At 48.1% G+C, this 16,017-nt stretch overlaps 1 protein-coding gene across 3 annotated transcripts in view; it reads right to left on the bottom strand.

Moving 5' to 3' along the window:
* Window positions 1-16,017, bottom strand: part of AMHR2 (anti-Mullerian hormone receptor type 2) — a 139,678-nt gene that overhangs the window by 39,545 nt on the left and 84,116 nt on the right. For all 3 annotated transcript variants that reach the window (XM_033939718.1, XM_033939717.1, XM_033939719.1), the window contains exons 5-6: window positions 12,006-12,142; window positions 2,853-3,077 (exon numbers count right to left, since the gene is read on the bottom strand). In XM_033939718.1, coding sequence (XP_033795609.1) covers window positions 2,853-3,077; window positions 12,006-12,142 — 362 coding nt within the window. The remainder of the gene's footprint in view (window positions 1-2,852; window positions 3,078-12,005; window positions 12,143-16,017) is intronic.

The raw sequence follows: 16,017 nt of genomic DNA, 5'->3' as shown, positions 1-16,017 counted from the left end.
ACTTCCCGACTGATCCTCCCCCCTCGCCCTCTAAAGCAGGTGCGGTAGTGGCCAGCCAGCAAGAGGCAGCACCAATTTTTTTTTTTTTTTAATCGATTCGAATCGGTGAACCACTTTGAATCGAGAATCGGGCAGCACTGCTGCCCAGACATTGGAGCCAAAGTTTTTCCAATCTTCTCTGTAACTACTGCTCCCACCTCTCCCTGCCACTTATTCCTTAGCTTAGCTAGCCAATATGCTTAGGACCAGTAACTTAGGAGATACTATTGGTCAGACATTCCTTAGCCAGCCAATAGGCTATAGGGAAAAGCATGATGGAAGGTTGGTGTCTCCTAAGCTACTGGTTCCACCTTCCCCTGCAGCCTATTGTCTAGCTAAGGAATATCTGACCAATGGCCTAACAGCAGTGAACAAATAGCTGAAGTGTAGGTCAGACTGGCTTCATGCCTTAGGACTACCATAGAGAGGAGGAGAAGTGCTGAGGGAGGATCTGGGAAAAGAAAGAGGAAGCAAAGAGTAGCACAGTCACAGAGCTAGAAGAGATGGGTTTGAGGGGAAGAGAGGCTAAGGGAAGACACATGGACTATGCCCTAGATCAGTGGTCTCAAACTCGTGGCCTGGGAGCCACATGCAGCCTGCCAGGTACTATTTTGAGGCCCTCAGTATGTTTATCATAATCACAAAAGTAAAATAAAAGTTTCTTGATCATATGTCTCTTTAGCTATAAATTACAATATTATTATTAAGACTTAGCCAAAAGGAAAGATTTATTTTTTTTTTTTTAATGTAATTTTCAAAATTATACATTATACAAAAAGTACAAGAATGGAAATATAAAAAAAAGGAAATAAACTACTGTTGTAGTAATACTAAAGCAACCAATAATTCCATCAAGCCCACATTAAGGGGGATTACTTGTTTTAACAAAAAGGAAAGATTTATAAAGAGTTTTACCTCATGCAAAATTGTCATTTCTTTAATAACGCATTAACTATTTTTTCTGAGGCCCTCCAAGTACCTAAAATATCTAAAATGTGGCCCTGCAAAGGGTTTGAGTTTGAGACCACTGGCATAGATGCACTAAAGATATTGACTCAATCGCTGTTGGCCTGTTCTCCAGCAGCAATCGATGCGCTATAAAGTTTGCATGCAAATGATTTGAACGGAGGTGCAGTGTCAATCGCTGAGCCTCCTGTCACTGCTGTTAGGACACAATGACCCTCCATGGCAGCGAAAATGTTAGGAGGGATGTCTACTATCGCCTACCAATGCAACTTATAACCTCTCCCGCCATACGGCAGGAGGAATGCCCACTACCTCCTACTACCGAAGGAGTGTCCCCCCCAAACATCCTCTATCCTCTCTCCCCCAAAAAAGGCAGAAAGGATGCCCATTCCCTTCTGCTACCAGAGGTCCCTCGCCATCCCTTCCACCCCCACGAACCTTCTCAGAGATGTTGAAGCAGGATGGAAGCTCAGTCCGACCTGCTCTTAGGCTTGCCGCTCCAGAATGGTGGAGCTTTCCTTCCCCATGCATCATATTTTGTACAGGGCGGGGCCTAAGGCCCTGATTGGTTCAGACGCTTAAGGCCCTGCCCCTTGGGAGCAGCCTTAGGCATCTGAGCCAATCAGGTCCTTAGACTCCTCCCTCTGTATCGTGGGATACAAGAGGGAAAAGTCTAAGCCAATTAGGGCCTTAGGCCCCTCCCCATGCATCACGTGATACACCAGGTAGGGAAAGCCCTGCCATTCTGGAGTAGCGAGCCTAAGAGTAGGATGGATAGAGCTTCCACCCTGCACCAACATCTCTGAGAAGGTATGGGGGGTTCGGAAGTTGGCGGGGGACCTCTGGTGGGAGGAGGGAAAGGGCATTCCTCCTGTCTTTTTTTCGGGGGGGGTAGAAGGGGGAGGGTAGAGGATGTTTGGGGGACTTGGCATGGGAGTGGGCCTTCGGTGGCAGGAGGACGTGAGCATTCCTCCTGCCATTACACTGGCGCGAGGCTGCCTTTTTGGGGGGGAGAAGGGGAAGGGTAGAGGATGTTTGGGGGACCTGGTGGCAGGAGGACGTGAGCATTCCTCCTGCCATTACACTGGCGCGAGGCTGCCTTTTTGGGGGGGAGAAGGGGAAGGGTAGAGGATGTTTGGTGGGCCTTCGGTGGCAGGAGGACATGAGCATTCCTCCTGCCATTTTCACTGGTGCGAGGCTGCCTTTTTTGGGGGGGAGGGTAGAGGATGTTTGGGGGACCTGGCGTGGGAGTGGGCCTTTGGTGGCAGGAGGACGTGGGCATTCCTCCTGCCATTTTCACTGGTGTGGGGGGCCATTTCACGGTGCATGAGTTCTATTTGCATGCACTGCTTTCAATGCATATTCATTGGGGAAATCCTGAAAACCCGACTGGACCTCGAGGACCAGAGTTGCCCATCTCTGGTATAGCAGGACCTTAGCTTTTGATTTGTTCATATTACCTGCCCTGCTCTTGACATTTAGATACAGGCTGTCATTCACTACGAGATTGTGATAGGGTATATACATTCCATCAGCAAGAAACCAGTATAAAAAGACAGCCTCAGTTTAGGTCCATCTGAGGACTCTAGGGTGGGACTAACTGAGACTTATTTACATATTGATTTGCCAACAGTGAAAGTGATTATTCTGCATGGAAAAGGGACCTTAAAAAGGGGGGGGGGGTGAATTGGTAATAGGTCCCTTCCATTGGGGATATGAGGAGATGTAAAGGGAGGGTTAAAGAAACAGGAGAACATGATTCCCTTTCTTTGTGACTCTCCCAAACCTTCCTGGCTTTTGCACCTCTACCTTCATTTGAGAGTCTTGGGACTGGAGCAGGTACTCACCGCTGGGTAGAACTGCAAAACCAGTAATCGCTCGTTCCCAAGCCCTGCACTCCCTGCCGTGAGGAGGTGTGCCACATTCTCGTGAGCAACTGGAAGCATAGAACTGAGCACCCGCCATTCATTCATGAACTGTGCTGATCCACAGGCAGCGTAAGATTTAATCACAACATCCTCTCCATGGAAGTTTCCCTGCCAGAGAATGGCAGTTGAGCTCACCTTCAAAACCTGCAGAATCAGATACAAACAATGCACTTTATACACTCACACAGAGACTGCAGCATGCACCAGAGACTTATCTCTCAGTCAACTGTGCCAGAGGCACTGTTCCTGCTAAGCAAAGCGGGAGCCCTGCAACTGCATTGCCGCTAGTGGGGAGGGGCAGTGTTTCAGTGTTCTGTTTTCAGTCATTAGACATAGGTAGGTTCCTTGGAGTCCTGAAGAGCTTGCCTGTCCCTCACTATTGAAAATGTGATCATGGAAAAGCACTCCTTCTCCCTACTGGTAGGAATGTAGGTGGAGGCTACCAGCTACCAGACATCCGGATTTACCCAGATATGTCCTCTTTTTAAGAGGGCATGTCTGGATGGCTTTTCAAAACCTGACACTTTGAGAGGGACAGGGCTGGGGCGTGGACATAACAGGGCAGGGATGGGTGGAACTGGGCAGACCTGGGGGCGGGTCTAGGGGGGTCCAGATTTTACATATGTAAAATCTGTTAACCCTGACAGTTGGTCACATGACACTCATTTCATACTCAACTTTGCCATCATCCAATCAGCTCTGGCACTGCATGGATTCATTTCCCTACCAGCTGTGCCTTAAACCATAAAGCTCAGTTTACTTAAAAAAACATTTTTTCACTCTGGCGTTTGGCAACTGAGTGCTGGGATAAGTCATTGGATCACTCAGGGAGCAGTCCTTGCACCTATTTCTGTATGTTGGTCATATTCTGTTCTAAATGTATTGGCGTATTGCTCACTGTCTTTAATTGTGAACTGATTTGACCTAGTACTTGGCAGCTAAAGTGGTATATCAAGTTTGCAATAAACAAAAAAAACATGAGAAGTGTTTGTCTGTTTCATTGAGGCACAAGAGGAGATAGCCTAGCCCATACTAAGGATGGAACCACATGGTATTCGGAGGACAGGAAGAAGCCAACGTGTGTGGCACTGTCTTTAAGAGTACTATAACAGATGCCTATTTGGCCTGGTTGTTTTTGATGCTTTGACTCCATCTTTCTCTGTTTCCAGGTTTTTCTTTCCATTATATAGTGCCTCCAGGGTAGGGTTACCAGATATCTGGGAAAACCTGGACATGTTTTCTTTTTAGAGGACTGTCCAGGCTCCCGGATGGACTTTCCAAAACCCAGCATTTGTCCAGGTTTTAGAAAAACCTGATGAGCTCCGGCCGAGTCCCTCCTTCTGACGTAACATCCGGTTTTGTTAGAAGTTATATTGGAAGGAGGAACTCGGTGGGAAGAAGGTTCCAGAGCAGCCCTGCATGCGATGTTGCCTCTTTATCCTACGAATGCTTCTAAGAGGCTGGTAGGCCCGCCCTGGGAAGCGCAAAGGGGCCGACATGGGAGTTGCAGGGTTTTTCTTGCCAGTAGCTGTGAACGGGAGCGAGGGAGGGTGCATGGGAGGGGGGTTATTGGACCTGCAATAGGGAGGGAGGGAGGGAGGGGGCTGCTTGGCTGGACCGGCTGGAGCTGAAGGGAAGGGAGACAGTTGCTGGATCTGGTCTGGGGATTGGGGGAGAGAGGAAACAGGTGCCAGACCCACACATGGGTGCTAAAGGGAGGGGACAGAGGTATTGGACCAATGGGAAGGGGCTAGAGGGAAGAGAGAAAGGTACAGGACCTGCAGGGAGGAAGAGAGAGAAGGAAAGGGAAAGAGAAAAGCTGAACCAAATGGATGAAGGCAGAGTGAGTGAAATATTGAACATAGCAGAAGGAGGGAAGAAAGAGAGAGTGTGAGAGACACATTGGTGTAAGGGAGTAAGATAGGGGAGAAGCTGAACACAGGGAGATATACAAAAAGAGGGGAGATGTTGGGCATATATGGGAGCATAGGAACAGGGACAAAAAGGGAAATGCTGCATAGGGGTGGTATATGGATACAAAGGGATAATACTAGATATGGGAGGGTATATGGGCACAGAGAGAAAATGGCTAGACATGGGGAAGAATAAGAACGCAGAAGGAAGATGCTGGATGGGGGGGGGCATAGGAATATAGAGGAGTGATATTGTACACAGGGGGAGGGGATCATAGAATGGTGAGATGGGCACAGTGGAAATACTAGAAAGGGACGTATAGGAGACAGAGAAGGGAGATGCTGAACACGGGGAACAATACATACACAGAGATAGAAGATGGATGGTGAGCATGGAGAAAGAAGAAATATCAAATGGTCAGGAGACCCTGGCAAGTGAGTTAAGAGAAGACAAAAGAAAACAGAGACCAGCGTTTGAAACCAATATGATTTGAAGAATAAAATGACGAGACACCAAAAGGTAGGGAAAAAATGATTTTATTTTCTATTTTGTGATTAGAATATATTAGATTTGAAATATATATGGTGTTAGACATAACTGGGGACTGCTTCTTTAGCATCCAGCTGGCTTAGGACTTTCTCTGAACAGGGGGTAGTTGCCCTAGTTGCACTCCCTAACACTGTTCCTGTCATGTATGACTGCAGTATTCTATTAGCATGATTTTTCTGTAATAATTTGGCTTATTCTGTTTTCTTGATAGTGGAGGGGATATTTGTGAAGTGGAGGGGAAGGGAGACAGGGGTTTTGCTGATCCTTGTTTTGTATTGTGTTTATAAAATGACAATTGTACAGAATATTGTACAATTTATACTTTAATAAAATAAGTTCATTATAAAATTATAACTATTCAAGGCTTGTGTGGATGGAATAAGACGGTTTGTGGGGATGCGGCGGGAACAGGGACGAGCTTGTGGGGACGAGCCAGAGATGGGGGGGGGGTCAAATTTTTTCCCCATGTCATTCTCTACTCCAGGGCTACCCTCACTTTCTGAGCAAGAAGCACACTGCAACTCTAAGTGTTTATGTAAGAGCAGGGCCAGTTTTAGACATGCTGTGGCCCAGAACAGAAATTAAGGAGGGGGCCCCATATCCTCTCTCTTCCCTGCACCCTTCCCCGATATCCCACCTCCCATTACTACAACAAAAAAAACCCCTTTAAATGACTTTGTTACACATATAACACAGGCCTTTACTAAATACAGAACAAGGGATCACAAATAGAAATAGAAATTGAACCGGGAACCCCAAGAAATTAAACTCAGCAAGTATTATAACACTGGAGAAATAAAAACAGATATGCACTTCTTTTTGTACTGAACACACAGGAGTCACAGGTCACAGGTCCAGGTCCACCCAAAATTAGACATCTCCCTTGCTGTGGTTGGTGGAGATCCCAAAACTCTGCCAGTTTAAGACCACCTCCTCCAGTCTGGCACCCAGAAATCTCCAAGCTCTGCAGAGCTTGAAGAGTTCTGGATGCTGGGCTGGAAGAAGTCTTCAGCAGGCAGGGCCTTGGGAAATCTGACAACTTAGGTATTTATATTTTGCATTTGGGAAGGACATGGTGGGAAGAAAATTTAGTGCCCACCTACTTTGGGCTCAGGGCCATTGCCCTCCTCCACCCCTCCATTAGCTGTCTGGTAAGCCACCGAACACAATACAAATATCTGTGATGTACCGTATTTTCGCGGATATAACGCGCACCTGTGTAAAACGCGCACAGGGGTATAGCGCGCAGAAATCACGATGATATGTACCAAAACTTTTCTATACCGCGCTCAGGCATATAACGCGCATGATGCCCGACGCTCCTTTCGCCCGCCCTGACTTTCCGTGCGCTGTCCCGACTCTCCGTTCACCCCCCTGACTTCCGTGCACTGCCCTGACTTTCCGTGCGCTGTCCCGACTCTCCGTTCACCCCCCCTGACTTTCCGTGCACTGTCCCCCCTTGAAGTCCTGTCCCCCTTGAAGGTCTGTCCCCATTCTGAAAGCCTGATGCCCCCCCCCCCGACGTCCGATACATCCCCCCCCCCGGCAGGACCACTCGCACCCTCACCCCGAAGGACCGCCGACTCCCCAACAATATCGGGCCAGGAGGGAGCCCAAACCCTCCTGGCCACGGCGACCCCCTAACCCCACCCCGCACTACATTACGGGCAGGAGGGATCCCAGGCCCTCCTGCCCTCGACGCAAACCCCCTCCCCCCAACGACCGCCCCCCCCCAAGAACCTCCGCCCGTCCCCCAGCCGACCCGCGACCCCCCTGGCCGACCCCCACGACCCCCCCCACCCCCCTTCCCCGTACCTTTGGAAGTTGGCCGGACAGACGGGAGCCAAACCCGCCTGTCCGGCAGGCAGCCAACGAAGAAATGAGGCCGGATTGGCCCATCCGTCCTAAAGCTCCGCCTACTGGTGGGGCCTAAGGCGCGTGGGCCAATCAGAATAGGCCCTGGAGCCTTAGGTCCCACCTGGGGGCGCGGCCTGAGGCACATGGGCCAAACCCGACCATGTGTCTCAGGCCGCGCCCCCAGGTGGGACCTAAGGCTCCAGGGCCTATTCTGATTGGCCCACGCGCCTTAGGCCCCACCAGTAGGCGGAGCTTTAGGACGGATGGGCCAATCCGGCCTCATTTCTTCGTTGGCTGCCTGCCGGACAGGCGGGTTTGGCTCCCGTCTGTCCGGCCAACTTCCAAAGGTACGGGGAAGGGGGGTGGGGGGGTCGTGGGGGTCGGCCAGGGGGGTCGCGGGTCGGCTGGGGGAGCGGTCGGAGGTTCTTGGGGGCGGGCGGTCGTTGGAGGGAGGGGGGTTTGCGTCGAGGGCAGGAGGGCCTGGGATCCCTCCTGCCCGTAATGTAGTGCGGGGTGGGGTTAGGGGGTCGTCGTGGCCAGGAGGGTTTGGGCTCCCTTCTGGCCCAACTACACAAAGGTACGGGGAAGGCGGGTGGGGGTGTCGTGGGGGTCGGCCAGGGGGGTCGCGGGTCGGCTGGGGGACGGGCGGAGGTTCTTGGGGGGGGGGCGGTCGTTGGGGGGAGGGGGTTTGCGTCGAGGGCAGGAGGGCCTGGGATCCCTCCTGCCCGTAATGTAGTGCGGGGGGGGGGTAGGGGGTCGCCGTGGCCAGGAGGGTTTGGGCTCCCTCCTGGCCCGATATTGTCGGGAAGTCGGCGGTCCTTCGGGGTGGGGGTGCGAGTGGTCCTGCCGGGGGGGGGGGATGTATCGGACGTCGGGGAGTCGGCCGGGCAAGAGGGCTTGGGCTCCCTCTTGCTCCGATCGTGGATGCGGGTGCGGGTGGGAGCGCGTGCGAGCGGTCGTTCGGGGCGGGGGTGCGAGCGGTCCTGCTGGGGGGGTGAATCGGGCGTCGGGCGGGGTGGGAACTATGTTTAAAAACTTTTCTATACCGCGCTCAGGCATATAACGCGCGAGGGGTATGCGCGGTACGTAAAATCACGTATAACGCGCGCGTTATATCCGCGAAAATACGGTACTTATCTGTGATGCACATATCCCAAATCTAACATAGTCCTGGTAATCCATTTAAAATAAAACTTTTTTTCTAGCTTTGTTGTCTGGACATTTTATTTTTCCATCATGTTGGCCCATTTTGTCTCTTCTGCTTTCCTGTGTCTTCTGATAATTCCATTTCCAGTGGTTGCTATCCATGTTTTTTCTCCTGTCTTTGATCTTCCCTTTTTAGCTCTTCCTGCCCTTTTTACTTTCCTGCCTCTCCATGCACTCATATTTCTCCCTTGTCCTTTTTTTTATTTTTTAACCATGGACAAGGACAACGCTTGTTCCTGGATCTCTGCAAGTTCAACAGGTGCATACAACAAGGTCCAGATGCACTCTCTGGGTACAGTCTTGGCCCTGTTTCAGCCCGAGTATTGGCTAGTATCCCATGCACCCAGCCCACAGGAGGCATCGTCGCTTCTAAAGCCAAGACAGACACCTCCAGTACAAGGTCCTGCCCCTTGGACTCTCAACGGCTCCAAGAGCGTTCACAAAGTGCATGGCAGTGGCACATCCTCGCCTTCAAGGGGTGCTCGTCCTATCATATCTCGACAGCTGGCAGCCCCGACAACCACCATAACCCTCCTCCAAGAACTGGGGTTCCTCATCAACTACATGAAATCCCACCTGATACCCACCCAGGGGATATCGTTCATCTGGGCAGTCAGCGACACCACACAGACTAAGGCCGTCCTACGGGACTACCAGATCGACGCCATGACATCCCTGGCCCAGTGCATCCCTGCCAGCAGCTCATCGTCAGCACACTCCCTCCTGTGTCTCGGCTGCGGTCTTTGTTGTGCAACACACCAGACTACACATGAGATCCCTGAAAGGGCACCTCAGACATCACTGGGACCAGTGTACCCAATCTCTGACCACCCAGATACCCATTCGCACTTTATCTAAAACCTTGTTTCCACAACTTCACCTGCTTTGCCTGATTACCCTGCCCGGCTCGGCCTCCACAGCCAGGCGAGGGATGCACAAAGCGCTAAGGCACAGGTTCAGTCGGTACATTCCTCGGCTAGGGAGTTACCCATATGTGGCTGACTCATCCTGCTTGTCCTAGGAGAAAGTGTAGTTACTTACCTGTAACGTAGGTTCTCCGTGGACAGCAGGATAGTCAGCCATACAACCCACCCGCCTCCCCATACGGCCGACCCGGCCACAGCTAGGAACATCCTGGGGATTAGGGGGAAGCAGGGGGAAATGGGGAGGGCTCGGGCATGCCCAGTGGGGCCCGGGCACTGCACGTGGTCAGAGAAAAAAAAAAATCTCTCTGAGCTATTGGAGAGCTTATCCGCAAATTGGGAGCTGTTGGGACAACACCCATATGTGGCTGACTATCCTGCTGTCCACGGAGAACCTACGTTACAGGTAAGTAACTACACTTTTTCCATCATGTTGGCCCATTTTGTCTCTTCTGCTTTCCTGTGTCTTCTGATAATTCCATTTCCAGTAGTTGCTATCCATGTTTTTTCTCCTGTCTTTGATCTTCCCTTTTTAGCTCTTCCTGCCCTTTTTACTTTCCTGCCTCTCCATGCACTCAAATTTCTCCCTTGTCCTTTTTTTTATTTTTCAGCTGCTTACCAAGTTTCCATCTTGCTTCCCATCTCACACATTCCCCAGCATCCTATTCCCTTCTATCATTCATTTACATACTCCTCATTACCATATTTCTACCTCTCTGCTTACTATTCTCCTTGCCACCCCCTCAGTCTCTCCCCCATGATTACACAATTTCCAATATATTCCCTACCTCCATTCTTGTAACCCAGCATCTCCTGTCCCTCTCCCCCGCATGGCCTGACATCTCCCTGTCCTTTTTCCTCCACCATCTTTCTGTCCCTCCCATCCACAGTCCATCAACTCACCTCCTCTCTCCTCCCCCTCATGGTCCAACATTGCTCCTGCTCTCTTTCCTGATGCTCATCCTGCCTCTCTCACCCCATGATCCAGCATCTCTCCCACCTGTCCACCCCTATTCAACATTTCTCCTTCTCATCCCCTGCTCTAACATATTTCTTGTTCTTCCCAACTGCCCTTCCATTCAGGTTCTTCCCCTCCCAGGGCTTGTCTGCCTCCCCTGCTTGCCTGCCTCCCCTGGGTCCAACATCTCTGCTGTTGTTTTCCCTTGCCAGGGACCCCCCCAAAAAATTATTGGCTCAGGCTCCCCCAGTGGCAGTGCATATACTGTCCAGAATTCCCCCCAGTCCACAAACTATGCAGATCAATGTCTTTCTCTCTCTTTCCATTCCCTCCTCCCCATGGGCCGGCATCTCTTTTACTTTCTACTACTACTACTATTAATTATTTTTATAACGCTACCAGACACACGCAGCGCTGCACAGAATCACAAAGAAGAAGAAAACAGTCCCTGCTCGAAAGAGCTTACAATCTAAATAGCCATGACAAACAGGATGTCATGGATACAGTTAAGGGGAACGGTTAATCAGCGGGCTGGGTTGGAGGGCAAAGGAGTAGGGTTAAGGATTGAAGGCTATATCAAAAAGGTGGGTTTTTCAGTCTGCTTTTAAACACGGGAAGGGAAGGGTATTGATGTGGTCCGGCGTCTCTTTTATTTTCCCCTCCCCTTACCCCACATGGTACTGCTGCAGTTCCCTGGCAACAGCTCTTTCAAAGTAGCCTCACCTCTTGATGACTGTATAATCCTTTCCTCCGTCCCACTGCCTACCAACTCTCTCTCCCCCCTTTTGTAATATGTTTTCCTAATCACTCCCTCACCCAGTGGGGTAGCGAGGATAGGAGGTGATTCCCGCGCCCTCCTCTCCACATGCTCCCCACTCGCATTCTCCCTCCCCCCCCATTGTACTTCTGTAAATCTTCACTAACTTGAGTGGCTTCTCCAGCATGCCGCTCACGTCAGTGTTGGGTTTTCCTCTGACATCAAATCCTGGCCCCATGACCCGGAAGTGATTCAGAGGGGAACCAGGCTGGCGTGAACAACAGGCAGGAGAAGTTGCTTGCGCTGGCGAAGATCTACAGAGGTACAGGGTGGGGGAAGGGATAGCACAAGCATGGTGGGGCGGAGAGGTGCTGGCACCCCCTTCGAGATGGCACCTGGGGTTGTTCATTCCCCGCCCCCCCTTACTACGCCACTGCCACCACCTCTCTCTCATCCCCTGGGCTAATTTAAAATAGCTCCAGAGGACCCCACAGTCCAGACATCTCCTCCCTTTCTCTGTCCATCTCTCTTCCCTTCCCCTCACTTTCACGGTCTTTTGAAATCAAACTTTTCCATTTTCAGAGGGACCCCGATGCAGTAGCTATTCTCACAAGCTGACGGCAGCTGCCCCGAAGCTTTCCCTCTGCCGTGATCCACCCCAGCGGAAACAGGAAGTTGTAGCAAACGAGGCAGCTTGTGAGAATGGTTGCCACATTGGGGCCCCTCTGAAAAAGGAAAATTTGATTTCAAAACACCGTGAAGGTGAGGGGAGAGAGATAGACCAAGAAGGGGAAGAGATGTCCGGATCGAAGGGTCCCTTGGAGCTATGGGGCCCAGGGCAGCTGCCCTGTTTGCCCTCCCTTAACGCCAGCCCTGTGTAAGAGTAACCAGAGTAAAAGATAAAGGACCTGTGTAAATTCTAAGTCCTGGAGATCTTCACTGGGTGGATTTTTCAGGCTGATGTAGTTAAAGCTGGTGTCAAGTTCCTCCAGCTCCATAGTCTCTTCCCGCCTCAGTGTGAAACAGACCCTCAGCCATTTCAGCACTAGGAAAGAAGACACACAGAAAAGAAATGAGGAGAGGTTTCTGAGCTGACTTTATAGGATACATATTCGGTCAGGAGCTGTTCAGCTTGCACAAAACAAACCATTAAACAAAAAATTGGGGGGCAATCTTATAACTGAGTGCACATTTTAGACACCCTGAAGATACGTGCTGAGTACCAATTCTATAATGGCATTTTGTGCCAACATTCTGCTATATGATAGTAGCCTAAATTTGCACCGGTGTACCTAAATGTAGGTGCAAACATTTATACCAAGTCTATGGCACACGAATCTGATCTTTGACTGGGTGACCAAACAGTTGGATATGGGAGGGGTGCTAGATGTAGTGTACTTGGACTTTAGCAAAGCTTTCAACACGGTGCCGCATAGGAGATTGATAAATAAACTGAATGCATGTGGTATGAATCCTAAAGTGATGAACTGAATTAAAAGCTGGTTAAGTGGAAGGAAACAAAGGGTAGTGATAAATGGAGTCTGCTAGGAGGAAAAGGATGTTGTTAGTGGAGTGCCGCAGGGATCTGTCCTTAGGCCGGCCCTAATTAACATCTTTGGGAGTGATATTGTGGAAGATAGAGCCAGAAGGGGGAAGAGATGTCCGGATCGAAGGGTCCCTTGGAGCTGTGGTACCAGGGCAGCTGCCCTGTTTGCCCTCCCTTAACGCCAGCCCTGTGTAAGAGTAACCAGAGGAAAAGATAAAGGACCTGTGTAAACTGTAAGTCCCGGAGTTCTTCACTGGGTGAAGTTTGCCTCTTTGCAGAGTTCTGTAATAGGATAGACACCCTGGACGGTATGGATAATATGAGGAGGGGTCTGGTGAAGCTTGAAGAATGGATAGGCAATTAACAATTGAGATTTAATGCTAAAATATGCAGGGTCATGCACTTAGGCAGCAAAAATCCAGGAGAAAGGTATAGTATAGGAGGTGAGGAACTTTTGTGCACGGAAGAAGAGGGGGACTTGAGGGTGACTGTATCTGATGATCTCAAGGTGACAAAGCAGGCAGAAAGGTGACGTCAAAGCCAGGAAGATGCTTGGGTGCATAAAGAGAAGAATGGCCAGTAGGAAAAGGGAGGTGATAATGCCACTGTATAAGTCTTTGGTGAGGCCTCATTTGGAATAATGTGTGCAGTTTTGGAGACTGCACCTTCCAAAAAGATATACACTTCTTCCTCCGTATCCGCGGTTTCTGTATCTGCGGATTCGCTTATTTGCGATTTTTAGGAAGCTGGCTCTGCCCCCCCATATTACATCATCATTAAAGTTCTTTTTCCTTTTACTGTACCGATAAAAAAGTGTATCTCTCAACATTCACTCTGAAAATCGCTGCTACCATGCTTTCTCCCACAAATTCATTGCTTCCATGCTTCCCAGTGTGCACTGAGAAAAATGCTGCTTCCCAGCATCCATAGAGAGAAAGGCTTCTTCCCAGCATGCCTGCCCAGAAATCGCTGTTTGCCTGCCCTGAAATCACTGCTTACTTGCCTGCCCAGAAATAACTGTAGAAAAGTTATTTGCGATTCCAATAATAAAAACAGAAGGCTTTTTCTAAAAACTGCGAATAACATTTAGAAAGTTATTCATGATTTTTCCATATTTGCGCCCATGGTCCGCCCGCATCCCCTGCGAATACGGAGGGAGAAGTGTAAATAGGATGTAGTCAGTCTATTATTATTATTATTCTATCTCGTTTTCTTTTCTCATACAATCTTCACAAATAATTTCATTACTCTGAGCTTTTCTTAATATTATGGTCCTTTATAGTTAAATGCATATTTATAGATCATATATATACAAAATGTTATATGTATCTGAATTGCTCATTGTATTTTTCCAAAATACTCAATAAAAATTTATTGAACTAAAAAAAAAAAAAAAAAAAAAAGGATGTAGTCAGTCCAGGGAGCTGCTACAAAGTTAGTTAGTGACCTTTGTCATAAATTGTGTGGGGACAGACTTAGAGAACTTAACATGTATATGGAAAGATGGGAGAGAGGGGATATGATAGAAATGTTTAAATATCTCTGTGGTGTTAATGTACAGGAGGTGAGTCTTTTCCAAATTAAGAAAAATTCCGGAAAGAGAGGGCATAAGATGAAGATATGATAGGCTCACTGTATGGGTCATTAGGCCTTTATCTGCCGTCATGTTTCTATATATGGTAGCACCTAAGTGTGGCACTTATGCATGAATTGAGGTTACAGGGTGGTAGACTTAGAGGAGTAACATCAGGAAATTGTTTTTCACAGAGAGAATGATCAATGCCTGGAATGCCCTGCCAAGGGAAGTGGTGGGAAAGGGAAGGACTTTCTCTATTAACTCCCATTCATTTAAAACTCAGTCTCTTTAAGTTGTGCCCTCTTTAAAATTATTAGGAATCACTTTCGACAGTAAACTCAATTATCATCTTCATATTAGCAAAGTGGTTCAGCGCTGATTTTACTGGCTACGAATGATTAGATCTATATCCAAATTGTTAGAGCCTACTTCTCTGAATATCTTGATCCACTCTTTCATGATTTCCTGTATTGATTACTGCAATGCGCTCTATAAGGGCATAACTAAAAAAGAAATAAGAAGACTCCAAATTATACAGAACACTGCAATGAAGATCATATTTAATGCAAAGAAGTTAGACCATGTTACTCCCCTCCTTTATAAAGCTCATTGGTTGCCGGTAGAACATAAAATCACATACAAAATTCTTTTACTAACCAAAATAGTCAACCAGAATTTATCAATAACCTTCTTATTCCCTATAGTTCTTCTAAGATTTTAAAATCTTCTTCTAAAAATCTTTTATCAACACAATGAGGTCTACTATTTTCTCTGTCAGCACTCCATCTCTTTGGAATAATATTCTGGTCCACTTACGGGAAGAATCAACTCTTCACCATATTAAGACGAATTTAAAAACATTTCTTTTTCTTGATGCTTTCGAGACCTAAATCCCCTTTTTTAGGGCTACATAGCTTTTTTTCTACTTTTAGACACCCTCCCTTTAGTTTTTTCCCTATATGTTCTCTCTTTTTTTTTTTTTTTTTTTACTTGATAAACTGTAGTTCTACCCTTCCCTTTTTTTGTTTCTGTTTTTAAATGTTTTTTAATAATCATTATTGTTTCAAAGGATGTATTGTTATTCTATATATGCTTTTAAGACATTGTTCACCGCCTAGAAGGATGATTGGGCGGTATATAAAATTTTTAAATAAACTTGAAACTTGGAGACAAAAATGGTAATGGAATTCAAAATGGTGTGGGATGAACACAGAGGAACTGAACTCTGGAGGACTTTAAGAGATCAGATTCCACAGGTGACCCTTGAGGGGAGGAATACTGGCCTAGTGCCTAACTTTCAGTAAACCTGGTTCTCAGAGAGAGGTTGTAGAGTATCTGTATTAAAGATAGTTTTCGCAGCAACCTGTGAACTACTATCTGCCCACCCATCCCTAGGCTCAAATTACTCTTATACTACTTCTAAATTACCCTTCACATTTCTCCAGGTGATCTTAACAAGGACAATCTGCACAACCTGAAACACCTAACCCCCAAGCCCTCTCACCAGATCTGGAAACTCACCCTTTTCCCCACACCTGAAGAGGTACTGAAAGGATCTGCTCTGCTGAGAAAATAAAAAAAATACATCCATTGGAACATTTTGTCTAGTGGTATTCAAACTTGGGAAAGGTAAACTTGGGTTTTGTTGGGTTATATTTTTGTAGTTCTCTTTTTAACTCAGCAAAATCAGTCAGGCAGTAGTGTAGCCTTTAGAGTCTGTTAGAGAAGGAGGGAAGAGGACATTCTCCTTCTGAGAGGAGAAAAGTAGAAGACATATCTTTGGGTAAGTATACCTTAT

This window comes from Geotrypetes seraphini, chromosome 3 (genome assembly GCF_902459505.1).
Source record: "Geotrypetes seraphini chromosome 3, aGeoSer1.1, whole genome shotgun sequence".
In the NCBI taxonomy this organism is placed as follows: domain Eukaryota; kingdom Metazoa; phylum Chordata; class Amphibia; order Gymnophiona; family Dermophiidae; genus Geotrypetes; species Geotrypetes seraphini.
This window is presented reverse-complemented; position numbering and strand designations above follow the sequence as displayed.